The sequence below is a fragment of the Copadichromis virginalis genome, linkage group LG7 (genome assembly GCF_057382275.1).
Source record: "Copadichromis virginalis isolate Kocher_CV1m ecotype Utaka linkage group LG7, C_Virginalis_male_GT1.1, whole genome shotgun sequence".
NCBI classification, from domain to species: domain Eukaryota; kingdom Metazoa; phylum Chordata; class Actinopteri; order Cichliformes; family Cichlidae; genus Copadichromis; species Copadichromis virginalis.
In genome coordinates, this window is record NC_140624.1 from 30,411,179 (window position 1) to 30,434,441 (window position 23,263).

At 42.2% G+C, this 23,263-nt stretch overlaps 2 protein-coding genes across 2 annotated transcripts; both read right to left on the reverse strand.

The window, feature by feature from the left end:
* Positions 1 to 5,230: 5,230 nt before the first annotated feature.
* On the reverse strand, positions 5,231 to 8,035 carry LOC146705314 (uncharacterized). Its single transcript, XM_085462965.1, has 2 exons — positions 6,799 to 8,035; positions 5,231 to 6,342 (listed from the first exon to the last, which is right to left on the reverse strand). The coding sequence occupies exons 1-2, from the start codon at positions 7,961 to 7,963 to the stop codon at positions 5,828 to 5,830; spliced, it is 1,680 nt and encodes a 559-aa protein (XP_085319091.1). The 5' UTR covers positions 7,964 to 8,035; the 3' UTR covers positions 5,231 to 5,827.
* Positions 8,036 to 11,139: 3,104 nt separating this feature from the next.
* Positions 11,140 to 17,057, reverse strand: ppp1r3b (protein phosphatase 1, regulatory subunit 3B). Its single transcript, XM_085462964.1, has 2 exons — positions 16,955 to 17,057; positions 11,140 to 12,280 (listed from the first exon to the last, which is right to left on the reverse strand). The coding sequence occupies exon 2, from the start codon at positions 12,247 to 12,249 to the stop codon at positions 11,407 to 11,409; it is 843 nt and encodes a 280-aa protein (XP_085319090.1). The 5' UTR covers positions 12,250 to 12,280; positions 16,955 to 17,057; the 3' UTR covers positions 11,140 to 11,406.
* Between the last annotated feature and the right edge of the window lie 6,206 nt (positions 17,058 to 23,263).

The following is a 23,263-nucleotide window of genomic DNA, read 5'->3' on the forward strand; positions in this document are numbered from 1 at the left end:
AGTCAGTGAAAACTGAAGCCTTAGACTGCTATTCATTGTAAAGTCCAGCAGGGGACGACTCCTCCGGTTTTCTAAAGAAGCCTTATTGTACAAAAGCCCAAGAAAACATGATCCTGCTGCTCACTGTGAAGTCAGTAAACCCTCTCCTGGTGAATTTATTCTCTGAGATGCTTATTTTGAGTCTTATTGGATCAAACATGAAGTTGTACATTTTGGTCCCATTAGAGGCTCAGAAAGCACGTCACCGTTTTTACATCTGCTGATTTAATTACTGACTTGATGACTGAATGAAGGTTTGTTCTTGTTCATGTCTCTTAATGTGTGAATGACTGAAGTGCAAACATGCATGAAACAACAACAGTTATTCTGAACCAGTAACATAACACCTGTTTGCTCCACAGTTTTGAGTACCAGGTGAAACGAATGAATCTTATCCTGTGGTGTAAACCTTACACTTATGCTTTACACTATAGCCTCTTGATTTTTAGTTTTAAGCAATGGAAACGACTGCAGGTGGTTTTAGTGAAGGACTAGAAGATGATTGTGGGAAAGATGGATGACCCCTTATTAAGAGCTTTATTGTTCCCCTCAGAGGACTCTCATGATAAAGTTTGCATGTTTGTGGCAGATGCAAAGAGCAGCTGCTGGCTATGATCCTGGGTCAGTGTGGTTACGTAAGTGAACCTGCAGAACAAACACAGCAGGGCCAGTTGAAGGACGCTGCAGGGCCACGATAACGAGAGGATGGTACAAGCAGACGGGTTAAAGGTTGTCCACAAGCCAATCACATGACATCCAAAAATCAGCTGATTACAGAAACTACAGGGTGGGCCATTTATATGGATACACCGTAATAACATGGGAATGGTTGGTGATATTAAAGTCCTGTTTGTGGCACATTAGTATATGTGAGGGGGCAAACTCCTCAAGATGGGTGGTGACCATGGTGGCCATTTAGAAGTCGGCCATCTTGGATACAACTTTTGTTTTTTCAATAGGAAGAGGGCCATGTGACACATCAAACTTATTGGTAATGTCACAAGAAAAACAATGGTGTGCTTGGTTTCAACGTAACTTTATTCTTTCATGAGTTATTTACAAGTGTCTGACCACTTATAAAATGTGTTCAATGTGCTGCTGGATTGTCAATGCAACCCTCTTCTCCCACTCTTCACACACTGATAGCAACACCACAGGAGAAATGCCAGCACAGGCATCCAGTATCCGTAGTTTCAGGTGCTGCACATCTCGTATCTTCACACCATAGACAATTGCCTTCAGATGACCCCAAAGATAAAAGTCTAAGGGGGTCAGATCGGGAGACCTTGGGGGCCATTCAACTGTCCAACGACGACCAATCCACTTTCCAGGAAACTGTTCATCTAGGAATGCTCGGACCTGGCACCCATAATGTGGTGGTGCACCATCTTGCTGGAAGAACTCAGGGAACGTGCCAGCTTCAGTGCATAAAGAGGGAAACACATCATCATGTAGCAATTTCAAATATCCAGTGGCCTTGATGTTTCCATTGATGAAGAATGGACCCACTATCGTTGTACCCCATATACCACACCAAACCATCACTTTTGTTGTTCCAACAGTCTTGGAGGGATCCATCCAATGTGGGTTAGTGTCAGACCAATAGCAGTGGTTTTGTTTGTTAACTTCACCATTCACATAAAAGTTTGCCTCATCACTGAACAAAATCTTCTGCGTGAACTGAGGGTCCTGTTCCCATTTTTGTTTTGCCCATTCTGCAAATTCTGTGCGCCGATCTGGGTCATCCTCGTTGAGATGCTGCAGTAGCTGGAGTTTGTAAGGGTGCCATTTGTGAATAGCTAATATCCGCTGAAGGGATGTTGGACTAATGCCACTCTCCAGTGACATGCGGCAAGTGCTACACTGTGGGCTCTTGCTGAATGAAGCTAGGACAGCCACTGATGTTTCTTCGTTAGTGACAGTTTTCTTGTGTCCACATTTTGGCAAATCCAACACTGAAACTTAGCAAGCAGTTTGCTAACTGTAGCATGGGAGACGGGTGGTCTCGTAGGGTGTCTTGCATTCAAATCTGCTGCAATGACCCGGTTACCGCGTTCACCAGATATCAACACAATTTTGATCCGCTCCTCACGTGTTAACCTCTTCGACATGTCAATGGCTGTGAACAAAGAGAAACCTGTAAATAACTCATGAAAGAATAAAGTTACGTTGAAACCAAGCACACCATTGTTTTTCTTGTGACATTATCAATAAGTTTGATGTGTCACATGGCCCTCTTCCTATTGAAAAAACAAAAATTGTATCCAAGATGGCCGACTTCTAAATAGCCACCATCCATCTTGAGGAGTTTGCCCCCTCACATATACTAATGTGCCACAAACAGGACTTTAATATCACCAGCCACTCCCATTTTATTACGGTGTATCCATATAAATAGCCCACTCTGTATTTTCTTTTCCTTGTCTGTATCCACCCTACACCCGAGTGCTTTATTAAAACTTATTTTGTGGTAAAGTTATCAAAATAATTGCCAGGAGGTCTTTCAAGACGTGCTAGGAGAATACTGGCCTGCACAGATGTTATAACCTTTCATCAAGAATGTGTGAATGGCTGTTTACACCTGTGAGAGCTTAACCTGAAAGCTCGTGTTATGGTTCAAAAATATTGGAGATGGACACCAGAGGAAAAACCCACAATAACAACACTGGTCCGGTCGGGTTGAGTCAAACGATGATTTAATGATCACACACGTGGGAGATGGACACTGTATGCAGACAGTCTCAGATCTCATCTTAAAAAACACATTTCCATAGTTTTATGAAATCAGGGTATTAGAACGCCCCCTCATGCGTAGTGACAGGTGTAATACAATCAATGTTGACAATTTTATTTAACACAAAGAATAACATTGTCTCCTTCCCGAGGGCAGACGCTAACTGCCCCCCTTCTCCTGGAACCGTCTGTACCCTGCTGAGACACAACATGGCAACTACAAGGACTCTTTCATTTATTAAGACCATCAGTGTGTATTGCTCTAAATCAAGTATATAATATTAAATGAATATTGCTGGATCAGCTACTTCTACTTAAAACATATTAAAACATGACTAAGCACAAAATCACCAAGAATGACATCTTATAAGTGCTGTGTAAGCGCGTGCGGCCTTCCAAGCTCAAAGCCTTTGCCCTCCATAGATCAGCCAGACTCGCGCTGGCTGTAGCTTTTAACCTTTAATTACCTTGAGCACAACTCTAGAATGAGCAACAAACTGCAATGTGTATGGAATGATCATGGTTACATCTGCAATGGAAAATCATGTTATTATTCTGGTACCTGTAAGAAAGATCAAATTAAAGTTACCACCATCACTGTAATGCAAAGAATAATATAAGATCAAAAACTTCAATTTATGCTTAATGCAAAGCTGGTTATATACTTCTAAGGAACTAATAATGACATATTAAAATATTAAATGATAATGAGAAAAACATCCCCTCCTTATTCTACAATTCCCTCTGTTGACCTCTGGAGAATCCAGAGGTCACAAACAGTTGTGTCCCTCCTTGGCCTACACATTCAGTTCCACATGCATCATTGGCATCATGGACATTGGAGTAATGACTCCAGGGTCCACTGCCCTCACAGACATACTTTTGAACATTCTTCTGGCACAAGGGATGAGACAACAACAAATAACCATAATACCCACCACAATAGACAAAGAAAACATGACCGAAGCGATGACCCCCTTCCACCGTCCGAACACTGAGGTCAGCCAGCCTTCTAACGGATTACCAACACCGGAGTGATCATGCATAGTTTCAGAAAGGCTCTTTAGGCCCTCCAGAGCCTTGGTTACCGACCCATCTGGAGCAGTATTGTTTGGAATAAAGGTGCAACACTGGTCAGCAAACATAGCACACACGCCCCCCTTTTCCGCTAACAACATGTCAAGGGCCATTCTATTCTGCACTCCCATTAACGAGGTCGGACCCACCTGCTCCGCTAGCCCCTCCAATCCGTCTCTGGTCAGGTTAGAGAGCCTCAGTACATTGTAATGAACATAATTAATCCTATCTACATTCTTGTTTGGAGTCACTGGAAAGAAAGCAGAAATTATTGGAATATTTTCAAACCCGGCTGCTATTTGATCAATAAGTTTAAATTCATTTGGAACCCCCCTGGGCACTCCAATGGAGTCGATCCAGGTGGGGGAATTCATTCTAGGGTCATAAACATTTGTGTCTTGTATTCCTCTCTTTCTCAAAATGTGTCTTTTGCGCTTGGCTGCCAAAGTGCGCGTATTGTGTGAGGGAATTGATTTTACCTTATTTCCGATTAGCATAAGTGGCGCTCCTAGTCTCACCATCGCGCACGTCCCCACGCTCCCAAGAGGAACACGTACCAGTAGAGTCCTGTGCCCGCAATAGTAATACAGCCCACTCCTAGCCCAAGTCCCAATTAGGGTGGCTGCATCACTCACATTGTTGGTGGTCCTCCCAATCTGGGTGACCGAACACCAACTGGGGTCAATTTCCCCCAACCGATATTTAACTTTATCTGTGGTAAACTTAAAGCACGTATAATTATCTTTCCGGGGCATAAACGGCCCTACTTGCGTGAGCTTGCCAATAGGGGGAAATAGACTGGACAACACAGTGCAGTTCCCCGTATTCACAGCTCCTCTAGTTATTTGCAACATACAATTATAGCCCCACTGATCCTCTGGATGCAGAGGTGCAGGCTCTATAAATAAACGCGGCCTTGCTGAAGCGCAGGCTACACAATTAGCCACTTTTTGTTCTCTAGCATTTTGGGCTATCCAGTCCAGCCAGATGTTACTGTCACTGAACCCGGTAGCACGTTCAATCAAATCCTGAGGTTTCAGGGTGGTGTAGTCCACCGACACTACTCGCCTCTCTCTTGGTTCGTGCTCCTCTGGTATAGCTTCCGATGACCCGCTCCCCTCCTGCCCTGTAAAAGATGCAACAGAGCTGGTGGGAGTAGAAATCACACGAGTTGTTATGTCTTCTCTACCTGACGGTACGCGATTAGTTTTTTCTAGGAAATTAACTTTAATTAACCCTTTTGGATCAACCCCCGCTATTTCCACCCCCAGAATTAAATACATAGATTGTTTGCGATGCCAATTCCCCAATGATAAAGTTAACGCGTTTCCAGAGGGGCTAAAATCCCTCTGTAGTTTAAGCCCGTTTTCTGATCCTGATTCTAACGGCTCCCAATTTTGCCCAGTGTAACCCCCTACCTGGTCCCAATTACGGCACCAGCTGTCATAAGGACGATTTCCCCTCTCGCAGTGCGTACTCACTGAATAATCCCAACAGACCCACACATTGTATCCCCTCCAAGCACTGCCGACGTCCCTGCAATTAACAACATCACACAGATCAAACGTAAAGGAAGTTGTGGAGCCAATCACATAATCTAATTCTAAACCACCATATGTGCTGAGACACTCATCCTTTTTACCAGAGACCTCGCGCTTCACTCTTGCCCGCAACCTTAAATCACTATGGACCACGTGTGATGTACTTGGTGTATGAAACAACGCCGGACTGGCATGGCCTCCGTGCTCAGACTGGTTTCCAGGGTCGGTCTGCAACAAACAAATCAAAAAACAAATAGCCATGATTAGCAACATAGTTAACATCAAACTCATAATAATTTTGAACATTGTGATGGCTTATGAGACTCTTCTTTCATCACCAGTGTCTAATTGTTGTGATGGCATGGTGGTATGTGAATGTTATGGTGTAGTAAAAAGTTCAAAGCCCTTTATCAGAGCCTCTCTCTTGTTTTAGGTGTTCAGTGTGGTACCGCTCCTTTTCGTTGGCGCGGCGATCTCCTCCTTGGCTGCTCCTCTTTCTTTGACCTTCCGGGTAGACTACCGGTCGGTCCGTTGCACAGGTGTGAGGGATTATTGTGCCGCTCAATTTCACCTGCGTCGAGTTGAGATTGATCCTTCCTCACCAAGCCCTCGTGCGCAGCTGCGCACTGCGTCCAGTGATACCAGGTGTCGCCTTTCCCCTTCAGTTGGACCGCTGTCGCCGTCCGAGCCGATACCTCATATGGACCAGTCCAGCGGGGCTCCTTCCACTTTCGTTTGATGACTCTCAGCCACACTGTTTTCGCGTCCGGGACCTCTCCTTCTCCTGTGGGCCCCTTACAAGCCGCCTGTTTCGTGAAACTGGACACTAGCGCCTTTAGCTCGTTCCAGTAGTCTGCGTGGGACCGGTTCCCCTTTTTGCCCCGTTCACCCGAGCCCACCGTCCAAGGTGCCGGAAACTGTCTCCCGGTTTGCAGCTCGTATGGTGTAAAACCTGTGGATTGATTAACAGAACATCTTATGGTCATCAACGCAACCGGCAGGGCTGCGACCCAATTTAGCCCTGTTTGCGCGCAGATTTTTGCCAATTTGTTTTTCAAATTTAGATTCATTCTTTCTACTTTCCCCTGAGACTGAGGATGATAGACCGTTCCAAATTTATGCTGGACGCCCAACATTCTTTCTACTTTTTCCAAATCTTGATTTTTAAAATGGGTTCCATTATCTGATCTAATTCTTTTCGGGAACCCATGACGGGGAATGTAATAATTGATTAAACACTTAATGACAGTCTTAGCATCCTCCTTTTTTGTAGCCCAGGCCTCTGGCCAGCCGGTCAAAGCGTCAACACACACTAGCAAATATCTTACACCGCCCGGCCCGGAATCAATCATATCAGTGAAATCAATAACAATCTCCTCTCCCGGCCTCTCAGGGGGCCGAAACTTACCCACTTCCGGTTTTACTGCTGGCTTAGGATTGTGTGCCCCACAGATTAAGCACATCCTGGCCTTCTCCCTTATCATTCCTCGCAGCTCAGGATGCCACCAATGACACAAATTTCTTTCCATCTGGGCTCTCCCCACGTGGGCAAGTCCGTGGGCTTCATCCACCTTCTGTTCTGCCATTTTGGCTGTCAGCACGGGGCGCCCGTCTGGCCCCCTCCACAAATGTCCATCCTGCCAGGCTCCTTTGTTTTTCCACACCCCCTTTTCCTCTGGGGATGCCTCCTCCTGGGCCCGTTTAACTTCCTCAATCAGGTCAACAGGTATCTCTTCTTCTGATGTTACCTGTATCATTTGTCTCTGTCCTTTGTAGCCTGCGGCCTCCTTTGCGGCTTCGTCTGCTCTCTGGTTTCCTTTTTCCACCATACTGGTTCCTTGGGAGTGAGCTTTGCATTTTATAATGCTCACCTCCTCTGGGTCAGCCAAGGCCTTTTCCAGTTCCTCCATTTCATGTTTGTGGGAGATAGGTGCATTGGTTGCTGTTCTGAATCCTGCTCTTTTCCACTGAGGCAGCTCCACATGCGCTGCTCCAAACGCATATGCCGAATCGGTGTAGATGTTCACTCTCCTGTTCTTGGCTAGTCTCAAAGCTCGAGCTAAGGCTATCACTTCAGCTCTCTGGGCCGACTGCTTTCCCTCAATCCTTCCTGACTCTCTGACCTGATAATCTCCTTCTACTCTGCAGACCACCGCATACCCTGCTTTCAGTCCTCCTTCGTCTCGGTGGCAACATCCATCGGTGAACCAGTCCTCAGCTCCCGGTATGGGTTCGGCCTTCAGGTCCTCTCTAATCTTTTCCTCGATCTGTGCTCTTTTGGCGCAGTCATGTGGTTCCCCTACACCCATTAAATCTGCCATGTTAATTCCTTCATGTGTGAATGTCAAATTTGGGGCCTCTAAGACTTTGCTCAGTCTCTGTTGTGCCCGTGGTGACATACAAAATGCTTGTGAATTTACGTATGCCACTATGCTATGTGTAGTGAGTATTTTTAGTGGGTGTTCTCTCACTACATGTGCTGTTTTTTGGATAATTCTAGCGACCCCTGCTGCATGTTGTGTGCATGTAGGATGCTTTGCTTCTGTTGGATGTAGTTTTACACTAACATACATGAGCACTTCTCTACCCCCCCCTTTTTTCTGAAACAACACTCCATTTATAATTGAGTTTGTCTCAGAAACATCTAAATAGAATGGCTCGTCATAATTGGGTGTGGCTAAATCTGAGGCCCTTGACAAATCCTGTTTTACCCTAATAAATGCGGCTTCAGCTTCAGGCGTCCAAGGTAACTCAGCCTTAAAGTTTCGAACACCAACTTGCTTCATTAGGCCCCTTAAAGGGGCAGTTTTGCCTGCATAATCCGGAATGAACTGCCTGCTGTAACCTGTTAAACCAAGAAAAGAAAGCATTTCTCTCACAGTTCGCGGTTTTGGGTGTGTCAAAATTTGGTCTCTGTGTGTGTTCATCAAACCCACTGATTTGTGTGCGATTACCCGGCCCAAAAAGGTCACTTCAGGGCGAACTAACTGCAGCTTGTCTTTACTTACTTTAAAGCCACATTCCGCCAACCTATTCAACACAACGAACGATGCCGCTGAACAATCCGCTGCTGACGGGGCTGCAATGAGAAGATCATCAACATATTGTATTAATGTACAATCATTAGGCAAATTACATGACGACAGGGCTTCTTTAAGCACCTGATTGAAAATGCCTGGAGAAAGTGCAAAGCCTTGTGGCAAACGTGTGTATCTGAGTTGTTGGCCTCTGTATGTAAATGAAAAAATGTCTCTGAGTGACTCATGCAGAGGAAGACAAAAGAATGCATTTGCCAGGTCAATGCACGTGAACCACTTTTGGTCACATGTGATAGCTGATAAAGCTGTGTACGGATTTGGTACCGGTGCAGTAGTAGAGAGCAATATTTCATTAATGGCTCTCAAATCATGTGCCATACGGTATTTTCCTGTTCCATGTTTCTCCACTGGTAGAATTGGTGTGTTCCACAGTGAGTGAGAGGGCTCTAACACCCCGGCCCTTAGCAGGCCTTCTATTGTTTCTGTAATTCCTGCCTCTGCTTCAGGTTTGTGTTTATACTGTGGTCTATTGATTGGTGTGTGTGACTTGAGCTGGAACAAGACAGGAGGACACTTAGCTAGGCCAACATCCGTGGGCCCTTTTGACCATAGACTGTCAGGCAGATTCGACAGTCCAGCAACTGCGTGAGGATGATCTACACACTCCTCACCATGTGTTTTTGAAATTTCTTTATGTTCCAAGATCACTGTATCCTCACAGGCACAAGTTATGCGATAGGTTTTACAATTTGGAGCATAAGATAAGTTAGGAATTTGGGTTCTTTGCCACCCTGTGTCGTCCAGTGCTCGCCTGACCATTGGACCTAGATCACCTGCACCATGACCTTGGTGGACCGCCAATGTAATGTGAGGGGTTGAATTTTCTTCCACATTGTACCAAGGCCGTTGTTCATCAGTTAATTTCACAGCCGCGGCTACACCTTCTGGTCCGATGTAGATGTCATGTGTTTGCACATTCCACGTCTGACCTTCAAGATCAGATTGAAATAATTCACGATAGGTGTCGTCATTCTCTTTATCATAAAACAGGGTAACGTGGTAAGGGTCGCGCGGAGGGGAGTAAACTGCCAAGCTCATTATCCAGGGTCTCCACAGCTGAAATTGCCTCAGAACATCCTCTTTCACTAATCTCCCCCAGTAGATGTTGACTTTTGCTCTTTCACAGTCTTGAAGCAGATATTGAGTCTTTGAACTTGTTCCCAGGCACGGAAAATGCTGGCCCCCTGGCAGAGTCACAGATAATCCATCTGCTGAACATGTGATTGTGGCGCCCAACTTCACGAGCAGGTCCCTGCCCATAAGATTCACTGGCGCTTGCGATGACACCACATAGTTGTGTTTCAAAGTCTGCTTGCCCAGCTTTGTCAAAGCTGGGTCAGTCACTGGCAGAGTTGTCGCAAAACAGAAGTGTCTCTTTCAGAGGTTTCATTGTGTACATCATGAAAATGATGCAAATGTGACATCTATGCAGAGAAGCTTCCATGTCCCATGTTTAAAAAATGTTGAAGAAAGGGTGATGTCTACAACCTGCAGGACACCGGTCCTTGAGGCCTGGGGTTCCCCGCCCGCGACGTTGAACATCCTGTTAGGTCATGATGCTGAACACTACTATATAGATATCTCAGGCTGACAAGCATTTTGTTTGTTTTTTTAAATATAAAATCCAGGTGAGACTTTGTTCACTTTTCACTGATTCTTTGTTCAGATCGGAGTGAATGTCTTTAGCTGCAGGTCATCAGCTCTTTGGAAAGGTGTGTGTGTGCAAACATAAACCAGACTCCAGCTAAAAACCATCCACATTTTATTGTTCTGTCACTCAGGGGTAAGACAGCAGGCTGTTGCCACAGAAAACATTTCACCGTCACATTACACCAACTTTAAACATTCAACTTTATTCACCGGCTTTCCTTAAAACCCTCGTTAACACACACACTCTTCACTTCAGACACACGATTCCCTCCAACACTGAGCGGCGCGTACAAAATACTTTTTTTAAAAACAGGAAATCGATGCACACACTTACACACATCTAAATGAACATGTAGCTTAAACAGAGTTTGAGAACTAATCCATGAACATCACTCATCACAGCACAGGTGGTAAAAATCACATTTTCCAGGTCACTTTTCTTAAAAAAATAAATTATGTTTTCCTTACCAGCTGCTCTGAGCAGACGCTAAATTAATCAGTGACCGATGTCAGAAGCATTTTCCTACAAACTAATGTGCAAATCTTTGCATTACTGTGAAAGAAAGCAGAAACATTAAAGCTGCAGCCATCCACCCCACAGTCAGACCACCCACCGACTGTCAGCTTCTAAAAGCAGCTCATTTCTGTCACCCAGACAAAAATCTGTCATTAAGACTTAATTCAGTGAGAAATAAAACCGATGATTATCTGCAGGCAGGTCATCCTTTCACAAATCATTCTTTTAAATCATCCAACTTGCCAGAAGGAGCAGCTGAGACCCCGCCCACCTGACCTCAAACATGCTCCCTCACATCACTTGAGATTTACACCCCCCCAGGAAATCTGAGTCATCCTAAAGTTAAGCAGCTGCTAGTTTTCATCTTTAAACTTGTTTCAGTTGCTTCAGTTTTGTTTCCTTTTCCTATTTTTTTTTTTTTTTGATTAGTGACGCAGATAACTTCATGATGAAGATTGGGTTGTCTTCAGTTTTCTTACAAACACAAATTTTCTCTGGCAATTTCTGAACAGCTTCTATTTTTGAAGCATTTCTAAAGTTCATGTTTTAAAGCCAAGAATCACTTCAACCACAAAGCCCCCTCCCCCAAAAGATCCACTCTTGGAAGACTTCCTCCCCCCTCCCCCTCCTGTAGCACTGATGTGAATCTAATGTGATTCAGCATTGGCATTAACGGATGCATGTTTGTAAAAGTGACTCTGCATGTATGTGCAGCATGGCAGTGCGTGCTTTAAAAACAGAGCAAGCATGCTCAGTAGTACGGGCCGATGTTCTCATATCCGGCATAGCCCGGCCAATCAGGGAAGATCCCGTGTGAACACGTGGGGCTGCCATATCGGTCGAAGTGAACCCCATAGTCACAGGAGGGCCTACTCCAGGCCTGCTGATGGCCCCTCCTCATCGAGGACCACGTGATGCTATAGTTGTTGCCTTGGTTGCTGTCCCAGTGCTCGCAGCCATCCACCTGGTAGCAGACAGCAAACTCGATGCGCTCATGCGGCTTCAGCTCGCCAGACACAGACACTTCGAAGGAGAAGGTGTCGTGGTGCAGGCTGGGATAGGAGTCCTTCATGTACACACAGTCCACATCCGTGTGGCTTTTCCACGAGTCAAAGGTCACACGCACCTTCACTGACTTCTCGAAAGACACGTTCCTGACTTTGACAGTTCCCGCGAACGCCTTCTCTTTCAACAGGCAGTGCTCGAGGCAGACGAGGTTCTCCTCCAAGCGCTGACGGAACAGCAGGTAGTCTGAAGCAGGCTGAGCGAAGCCCAACACCAGCCGGTCATCCTCAGCTTTGAGTGACAGAGCTGAGCTCAGCTGCTCCTGGATGTTCATGGGAATGTCGATGGGGTCACTGAATGGAGAGAACATCTTCACCCGGGTCAGAGCCAGGCCTTTGTGGTCGGCAAAGGTTACACGCTTTTTGGTTTTGGTCCCGTTTTTGCTAATGGATCTGTCATCCTGGAGCTCGGACTGATCGAGGAGGTGCGAGTGCTGGAACCTCAGAGCAGGTTTACAGGTTTTCCGAGGCTTCCTGTAGGAAAAGTCCTCTTTGGAGAGGTACAGGGGCAGGGTCATGTCGATCGGCATGGTGGGCTCTGGAGGAAGCACGCACAGAACACTGAAACACAGGAAAGAGCGCTTCTGTTAAAATACATCGTTAAAATAATCTTACTCCATTTTAATATTTATCATTACACTGAGAGCTGACTCAAACTGTCTGCTCTTTGTAACACCAGGACGTTAGTTACAGAGCAACAGGATCAGTCAATGCAGATAAACCTGGATTCTTCTATGGAAATATAAGTGGTTTAATTTCTGCTGCTCACTCCACATTACAAACTCTCACTTTATTACAGATGACAAATATCCAAATTAAGTCATATGGACAAACTGAAAAACAGTGCAAGTCCATCATTTACAGTAAATGATGTGATTAAGTCACAGTACAAAGTTCTCAGCACAACAAGAATGTCATCACAGTCTAGGGCTGCTCAATTAATCGAATTTTAATCTCGATTACGATCTGGGCTTTCAACGATCATTAAAAATGACTGAGCTGATTATTAGCCCCTCCCTCGTACTTTACTCTCGCGCTGCTCTCTGCATTTCGAACACGTGTCACAACAATTAAGAGCAGCGGTCCCCAACCTTTTTTGCGCCACGGACCGGTTTATGCCCGACAATATTTTCATTGACCGGCCTTTAAGGTGCCGCAGATAAATACGACAAAATAAAACTAGTACTGGTACCGAAAACATTATTACTAACACACGTGAAAAGACCAAGGAAAACCGAGTAAACGATAAAAACGATAACAAAATAACGCTGAAAACCGATAAAAAACCCTGAAAACTATACATTTCACACCTGAGCCTCAACTCTCACGGCCCGGTACCAGCGACTCACGGACCGGTACCGGTCCGAGCCCCGGGGGTTGGGGACCACTGATTAAGGGGACTCGAGGGAAGCTCGGAAAGCTAAGCAGAAGTTATTTGGAGAGGAGAGTGACTGCCGCTGGTTGAAAAGAGGTTAAAAAAACCAAAAAAAAACCAAAAAAAAAAAACCCACTTGTGGTGTGGAAACATTATGGGCTCGCGGAGTCAGACATGGATCAAGTAGACATAGTGTGTAAACTCTGCTACAGTGTCGTAGCTGCAACACAGAGCAACACTGCAAAGTTCACTAAACATAGATGTTTACATTTTTCATTTATGTTTTATATTGCAAACATTTGCACTGTTATCGGTATTTGCACACTATTTTATGACAATCTTTAAAGTCATTATTCAATACATTGTTATTGTTAAATAAATATCGTCAAATAATCGAGATCTCAATTTCAGTGAAAATAATTGTGATTATCATTTTTGCCATAATCGAGCAGCCCTATCACAGTCTGTATCATATTCAAAAAGTACATTTTAAAAGTTTAAGTTTAAACTTCATGATCTTTTTTTGTAACAAAAGTGAACATAAAGAAAATCAATGAGTACAAATCATTTATATGCAGATTGACCAATCACAACAATGTGATTGGTCACTTGCAATGTTGAACCTGGAACAACATTTTCATGATGGTCTGGGAACAACACCAACACGAGGATATCAGATCATCCGTGTGTCATGGTGAGACCACCACAGATTTCACCACATTTTACCTGTAATTGTATGGTAATGTATGTCATGCATCTTTGTGGAACAGGTGACCCACGTTGCTGTAAGTGGTTAGATTTCTGTATAAAAGCTCCAAAGCTCCTTTAGTGGTTTAAGTCCTGCAGCAACTGTGTCAGTGTGTTCTTTACCTGAGGCTCTGAATACAAGTCTTTAATGTGAGTTTACTATGTGTTATTTCATCACTGTATTGTTGTAGTGCATGTATTTTCCAACTTGACCACATTTTACTGCAAACTGATAATAGCCCTTTTTTAAAATTATAATTAAGATGCAGTAAAAAACACCAGTTCTAAGCTCCTAAATTTGACCCGACGATGCTGTAAAGATTCAAACTCAATGAAATTGTCAAAATTTCAGGCTAAACACGAAACAGGTGTAAACTACAGATAACAGCAACAATCCTCATATCGGTCATGAATTATGCCCATATTGGGAAGAGGGGAGCAGAGTCTCTCTTGAGTCTGATATCACATCCAGTAAATTTTCTGTCTGACAACATCTGAAGCAGAGCAAACAGTGACAACAGCCGTGAAGACCGTAAATATCCAGCATATCTTATCTGCACAAACAGTTAATCAGGTCAGTGAAGACAAAGGTGGAGCTCGTATGCCTGAGCCCCTGCAGTAAATCTGACCCTCGTTAATCCACATCAGGACAACACTGGGATTCTGATCCTTCTCACACAGACACCTCAATCAGGAGCTGTGACCTAAACCATCTCATTGTTAAAGTCTTTAAAACACACAGGAAACAACCTTTGACCAAGTGACTGACTTAGAGTCTGGGGTCAGATACAGCCAGTCATCCAGGTGGTGACCTGTACACAGGTGTCTGTGCTGGCGACCTTCATTAATGGGAAAAGATTTAGAGTCTGAGCAGACTTCAGATGATGAGATATGGAATCACAGCATGATATATTTTCAAAATACAGAAATGCAAAAGCAGCATTAGAATTTGTTTTCAAGTAGCACAGCGCATCAGCTTAAGGTAAAAGAAGAAAAAAAACAACAACTGAGCATCAGTGAAACAAACGTTATCCATCAGGAGGAAAACTTTAGCTTCCTCCAATCTGCTTACCTCTAAATCTGACTGCAGCACAGAAGCACTTTAATTACGAGTGTCCTTTAAACCTCCAAGCATGACAGTTAAACAGCAACATCAGTTAGCCATGAGAATAATCGGCTGATGTGAACGAATGTAACACTAGTGTTTGTCACCGACTGTTAGTAAACCATCACACTGTGAATGTGATGCATATTAACAGACTATTGAGGTGTTTCTAATATTCTGACACTCTAGTCTATGTACACAGAAGGACAACATAAGAAACAATGAGTGACAATATTTAATATCAACTAGGGCTGGGCAATATTATACCGTTTATGGTAATACCGGTATAACGTTTGGCAACGATAAGAAAATGAAATATTGCGATAGAATATGTGTAAAAGGCGCATGCGCAGTGCCTTTGTTTTCATATGCACATGGTGGAAAAAGCACGGCGGAGAATGACAAGGGCGAAAGCGGATCGTTGAATGAAACAGATAAACCAGAATTGGTTTGTAAAAATGCTGCAGCTTCAGTGGTGTGGAACTGGTTTAGCTTTCGTCTGTCAGATACACAACAAAGCACTATTTTGGTAGAGCATGCTAGCGGGCCATCGTTATTACCGTGTTTTTTGGAAAATACGGCACACTTAAAATCAATTCTTAGATTTTTCTGAAAATCGACAGTGTCCCTTATAATCCTGTGTGCCTTATGTTTGGATTCTGGTTGTGTTTACTGACCGCGAAATGAGTACGAATTTGCTAAGCTACAAACCCGCACCGCTTGATGGATTGTCGGAGCATTACGGCTATCATAGGCAGGAGCCTCGCGGAGTGATACGTACTGTGCTTCAACATAATATTACCGTATTGTGTGTGTATAACCTCTTTTTAAGTTTTGTGGATATTATACATGGTTATGCTGAGGATAACTGTCAGCAAGGAATTTGCATTTGCACTGTTAAATTTTTATATAACTTCAATACACATAAAAAACAGCAGCTTGTTTAAATGAAAATACATTGATGGGCTTTTTTTTGCACTAATAAAGTTGTGGAGTTGTAAAGTATTTTGTCTAGTGTCGATTATATCGTCAGTTATATCGTTATCGCAAATTTTCAAATTTTTATCATGATAAATATTTTTGGTCATATCACCCTGCTCTAATATCAACTTCAATTATGAGTCTGTGATAAACATGGCTGAATTGCCAAAAATACTGGAAAATATTTTAAATTTCGAAAAATAAATCCTTAACAGTCTCTTCGTGTTGTATTTAACTCGTTGAGACTGGACAGGTGTACCTAGTAAAACGCCAACATAAAACCTACACTAACACAGTTGCGTTCACGGTGCCCCCTCTCATCAGGTGAAACGGACTTCAGTGAAAACACCGGAGCAGCAGGAGCTCCACACCACAGACACATTTACCTGCTAGCAAACTCTTCAGGTCAACACCAGCAGCACACCCACTCTGACGCTTCACCTTCAGGTGTAGCGTAAGTTTCGTCACACTTCCGTGTCTTGCACGATAAATGGTGCCACAGTCACACCCCCTCCAAGTCACCACGTTGTGGTCACCTTCCGCCATGTCCGTGGGTTTCATTCATTCATTCATTTACCAAAAGCGTGAAAACGTTTGTAAAACCACAGCTTTCTGCGGCCCACGCTACGTCACACACACACCTGAGTACGTATCGATGTTTGATGAGAGAACCGGCAGGTTAATGCAAACAGGAAGAAATTAAAAGAACGAAGAAAGAACCGAACAGTCTGAGTTTTGTTCTAAAGAGTTAAAGAAGATAAATAAACTGCAGTCTTACGTCTTTAAACACTGAAAACCATTAATATTAATACTTTAAACTTAGAGTTTGGTTCAAAGCAGTACACTGTTAACCTCAATCATGAAAAAGAACTGCAGACACACAGACTCGCTGTATCTGAACTTTTACTTCACAGTGTAACTGCACGATGGCTCCAGAGCCTCTTAAAGGCTTCATTTATGACGTCATCAGAACCTAACCGGGCCTCTAAGGCTCCGGACTCTAGTGTTCACACCAGAACTTCAGTACCATCAGCGTTCAGCACCACGGTCTTATCTGGAGCTGCTGCCGAGAACCATTTGCGGTTTGTCCGGTTCCGTTGTGCCGTCACCGCGCTGTGCCCTGGTCCTGGTTCCGGGTCTCTGTCCTAGATCTCTAAGGACTCCGCAGCAGCACTCTGCTCGGGCGCTAACTCTCAGCTCACACTAAAACCGGTGAGCCGCTTTTCTTCTTCTCTTGCCTTCAAACGGCCACGCCGCTTTCACGTGGACACGCGTCCGCAGCCAATCAGAGAGCGCGCTGACGGAGTGGTCGGCGGCCTGGCGCCCTGCTGTCAGAGCCGTCTCTCCGCGTGAAGATTGACAGAAAGCCGTAATCTGAGTTATTTATCGTGGTTCGTAGGGCCCAGTTTAGCGCCTCGTGCTGTTTTAGTAAATTAAATGTAGATTAAATCAAACATCATCCGCTTACTACCTGGAAGCATGAATATTAACCCTGTAAAGGTAAAACTTCACAAAAATACCTTTAAAAAACGCCTGGAATAAATAAATACATTGAAAATATATTAATTTGCATTTATGTTTTATAATTTATATCATATTTGCTACATCCGACATTGTTTTCCAATTTATTTATCTCTTTATGTGAAACTTATTTATTTTTATTATTTATTATTGTTATTATTATTATTATTATTATTATTATTATTACCTATTTTTCGGGAGGAAGTAAACTTATGACGTAGAACTCTAAAAAAACTCAAACTGGATCAAATATGATGCAGCTGTTTTACAGAGTTCAGGCTCATATTTTTGTGATTTTAACAGTTTTCTCTTAAGGCCTGTGAATTGGTTCTACTTAAAACTTTAGTTTAAACTCTTAAGTTTTCAATATGTGCATGTTTGTTTTTTCAGATTTTCTTTGGTGTAAAATTTAAAAATGAGCAATAAAATTTGTATATTTATGTGAGAAGAAGCTAAAGTGAGATGCAAAACCTGCTTACAAAAAAGAGGAGAGACTCAAGTCTTCACTGGGCCAAAACACGTGTGAACATGTATAACATTTCATGTCATTTAGATTCTGTCTATATATTTTTGGTTTGTTTTAATACATGAGTGCATGTATACATACACACACACACACATATATATTTGTATTTGTACATGTAAATGCAAGTATACATATGTTTATATATTGGCTTGTTGTATATATCTAAAATAAAGAATAAAAAAAATAAAGAATAAAAAAAAATAACATCTGTAAGAGACAGCTGGAGACATGTAACAGCAAACTGTGTCTGCAATGTCTGTGGGTCTCTTTGCCTCTGTTTGCATCTGTGGGTTTAGGATGAGTGAGGGTCTTGGGGTCATTGCTGCAGCACTTGTGGGCTGCATGTGCAGCTGAACCTTTACACCCGAGCACAGACACACTGAATGTTTTTTCTGTAATTCTTCTAAAAACATGAACACACGTGACATTTTCATATGGATTTTCTTTTAACATGAGCTCACTTTGTGTCCGTGTAACAGTGCTTTGTGTTTTGTAGGACACTACAAGTCTCCCCCCCCATGATGCTGAACAGCTGACAGCTTTGTAAATAGCAGCTCTGATTCGGGACACGATCCCAGGTTAGAGAACGGGCTGTGGTATTTTGGTGCTTCACCTTAGCACATGAAGCACAGCTGGTACACACACAGGCACAGGTTACACCTCAGTGCTGTCAGTGAGGTGCGTGGAGTTTGCATTGGTGGTGTGATTAAACAGGAGAACTGAAAACATCCCCACATCCGCTCTGAGATTATAATCTTTACTTATTGTTAATTTTTTTAAATCTAAACAGCTGATTGATTATCTGAGAAGAAAGTTCCTGGTGAAGTTTATGACTTTACAAAACCGTCCCTTTCACTCTCGCACAAATCACCCGTGACCCTAGTCTCCACCCACTCCACCCTGCCTCCACTCTCAGACACCACCTGTTGTTTTGAATGGTTGACCCCATCTATTTAAACTCCTCCACCTTCCCTTGCTCTGCTCTTGCAGCTTTAGTGATGATTTTCACATATTTAAAGGTTTTAAATATTAACTATTGTCACTTTTGGCATCTTTGACTGTAAATTGTTTTTACAAACTAAACCTTTTGTGCCTTTGTTGTTGATAAAGTTATCAGATTATTATTATTAAATTAATTCCATCAGAAGAAGATATAGAAGATATCTTTATGTTATAATATAAAGCATATTGACTGAATGTTGTTGTGAATTAGGGCAATATAAATAACACTGAATTAAACTGCCTGTTTTATTTCTTAACTCTGATAAATAATCTTCATATTCTAATAATCACAAAGACCAAAATTAGTAAAAAAATTGAATTAAACCCTTCATGTTAAAAAAAACTTGAACTTTAGCAAATACAGGAAAACGAAACTGAACCTAAACTACATTTAACACCGAAAGTAAAGTGCTCAAAAAATCAGGATCAGTCTTAAACTCTCCCCTCTGTACATGTTAACCTAAAACACCTGAAGCATGAGATTAAACTATTATAGATTTCTGAGGTGTCTGCAGCGTGGCTCTGAATGAGGTCCGCAGCTGAAAAAGGAACTTTATTAATTCTGTTCTTTATGCATCTTTGCAAACATCACATAAAGCACAAATACAGTCTTTGCAGAGCACCTCCGACAGCAGCAGGACGTCCCTGCAGAGATACTTTGTGTTCCAGCAGCTGCAGCATGAAATGATGTCAGCACGAATGGTGGCCTTCCAGCCTCGTTAGGAAACAGCCTGCTGCTGTTCTGGCACAGTATCATGTAAATATTTGTTCAGAACTCAACCTACTGAACGCTGGGGTTCAAGAGCAGAAAGAGAAGCTCTCTGATAAGGACCCTGAACGCAGCACCACATGACTTGAAAATAGACCGAGCTGTGCTGTGACAAAGGTGAAATGTTAATCACGGCAGTCGATCACAGCTGAACACGCTGTGTTCTAAGGCTTCTAACTCTCTGTGGGTTCAGTCAGAAGCTGATGAAAATGAAATGGAGTTTACTGTTCAGGGAATAAATTATAAAACATACAGAAATCCATCATCTGCTTCCCAATCACTTCCAGTTTAGAGTCGGTTTGTGCTGGACATGTGTGTGTGTTGGGGGGAGGGGTCTTTTATCAGCACTATATGAGCTGGAATAATAAGAGTAATTATTCTCGGTGTGGAAGAATTTGAACGAAGTCAGAAACAGAGCAAAACAGGACAAAATCTGCTGTGAATAGACATAAATATTAAAGTGACTGAACACAAAAATTTGATTGGTGGTCACATGATTTTGACTAATAGTGCAAATTTGTTTACTGCATGTAATATTTAAATATTTATGTGCGATGTCATGTTAAGTTATAGCAGTTTGTTTCTGTGATCTCAATTGGTCAGAAGAGATTTTGTTGGCAGTGATCCTGAAAAAAAATATGAGTATTGTCCCTGTGCAACTTGTATGTACAGTATATATATATACGGTGTATACATACTGTGTATATGTGCAGTGCTGTGTTGAGTTGTGTTCTGGACTCTGCAGCTAAAAGTTGAAATCAGGTGAAGCGTGTGAACGAGGTGCAGTGGCTTTGGCTTTGATCCTGAGCCTTTCAAATCAATCAGTGCTGCTTGTTTAAGGCCATTATGGGACCTCCGCTGTACATGGATGTGCTCATGTCTTTAACCTGCTCTGTCTAGCTTGGGGGAACTGTGAAAGCTTTTGTTAGTTTAAGTTTTATTCTCGCAGAAACCAGAAGAAGCGCACACATCTGTAATTTACACCTAAACTCCACCAGCTGTGGGAATAATTGCTCCATTTCCTCCACGTTAACGATCAGTGAACAATACCGAAGAAGAAATGATTACATTTAAATAACAATGGGCCTGATTTACATATGAAAGCTGCAAAATGCATCAGCACAGAGGTAAGGATGTCTTAATTAGCTACACACACACACACACACAGTATATGATTTATTGCTGGTTCAGCTCTGTGTAGTTATACTGAGGCAGCTGATCCTGTTCATATGATGTATCACTTTAAAACATTTATGATACAGTTCCTGTAGCTCTGCTGTCCTGATTCTGTGGATTTAAATGTGTTTGTTGGTCTGTTAATTAAAAAGACAAAAATGCATTTTTTATTTGAAGGATAATTCTAATTAAATGTTTGAAAATTAATTAATCTGATATAATTAATTAAGATAAAAAAACGAAATGCCTAATTTATGTTAAATAATTATGTAATTCATAATTTCACTTTTTTAACTTTATAGAAGTTGAATAACAGCAGCTGACACCGACAAAAAAAAGACTCCAGATGTGTTTGAACGGCTGATTAATTATCAGCACTTTGTTGCTTTTATTCATGTTTTTATTAACGTCTGTTTTCATCATGTGGTTCACACATTTCCCTAAACTCAACAAAATGTAGAAATTAAAAATAAATTTCTTTATGAATTATGAATTAAATGGGATTTAAAATGTATCAACTTCAAGCTTTAAAGCTTAAATCATTTATTTATTTAAAGTTATTTTTTTCATGGTCTGTTTTTTCCTCAGTATTATTAACTATTTTTTAAAATTTCTTCTTTCTTGTTTATTTGTTCTTTATTTGTTCTTTATTTCATTTCTTGAACTCTCGGTATAGCAGAGTGATGAGAACTTTCTCTGATGAATACTTGAATGGAAGCGGGGATGATCAGCATCAGCAGCTTTCAGAAGGACATGAAGAGCAATGTTCCCTCTAATTTTTCACGTGTCTGAGCGAACACGCAAACTCCCTGAGCGGTCTCTTGGACCTCTGTGAGCAACAGCAGACGTGTGCACTGTGGTCACGCCAGCATCGAATCCATCCAAGTTACATGGTTTATTACAATAATCAAATTACAGCATTTACATTTATGTTACACTACTTTTAATTAACTGCTTTAGCCCACTTACAATGTAAATTTAAAAAAAAAATCTTGTTCATGACCTGTGTAGCATGGTAACACTATTGGAAGTAAAAAAATAACTTGAACTCCAATTTTGAAAACACAACTTTTTATTATTATTATTTTTTTTTTTTTATAAAGCTCTGACTTGTATTATGAGTCTGTGGTCTGGGAGAGAGTCCTGTAACTCTCTGTGTGCAGAATACAGTATAAAATGACCAGTGCTGGGCAATTAATTATATAGTTACTTCTTCAAAAAAAGTTACTGAGTTTTGTAAACAAGAAAGTTTTTTTGCAGCTGTTTACCTAAAAATGCAGCCAAGGCGTTTTTAAATAAACATTTCAAACTATTTACAGAACAATCCGCTGTTCTGCATCAAATTTGATGCCACACAAATTATTTGTGCCACTCCAAAAAATCATTTCTGTCCACTATGAGATAAAGGAGAACAACAGCCTGATACCTGCAGGCCTGACAACAGGAGATGTATCACTCCTGTAACACCTGTAACATTCAGCAGTCGCCTCATTGTTCTGACACACACAACAAAACTACACTACACACTAACTACACAAGATTTGCGCTAAACGTCACAAATCTCTCACATCTCAAAACACCGGCATCACTCCTAAAACTTCCCCCCTCCCTAATCAACTAAATGCTATGTTTTGATTGGTCGACATGGTACATTTTTCAACCAATAGGAAAGGGCGGGGTTTTTTGGTTTTGTTTTTGCTCCCAGGCTTTTGAGTGTTTTCCGTATAAAACGCCGTTTTTACCGTTTCTCCCCGCACTAAATATAAACAACGACAGTATTCAGGAAGAAAACCAAACATTGCATATTTTATCATAACTCTGGTTTTACGTGGCCTATCAACACAATTTAAAAACTGGTATAAAGTCCACACTTTTTCCGTCAATTGTTCCGTCTGTCCTGCTCACATCTCCAATGGTTGTACACGTTGTCATTAATGTGGCTTCACTCCACATCAGCCGCTTTGCTAGCTAAAACACCGGCGTCGGCACATAAGGATGTATGGCAAGCCATTAGTGCCAATGGCTTGCCATAAGGACGCTGTCATAGCCTGTCAACGACGCTGATTAGCTGCGTATATACGAATGTGAATCGCGTGATTGGCTGGACTATGGGATAAGGTGGTGTTGAGAATAGATTCCTTAATGTACATCAAAGTTAAAGAGAATATAGTTGTGATTGCTTGCAACATTATAATATTGTAAATGGTAAATGGCCTGTATTTGTATAGCGCTTTACTAGTCCCTAAGGGCCCCAAAGCGCTTTACACATCCAGTCACCCACCCATTCACACACTGGTGATGGCAAGCTACATTGTAGCCACAGCCACCCTGGGGCGCACTGA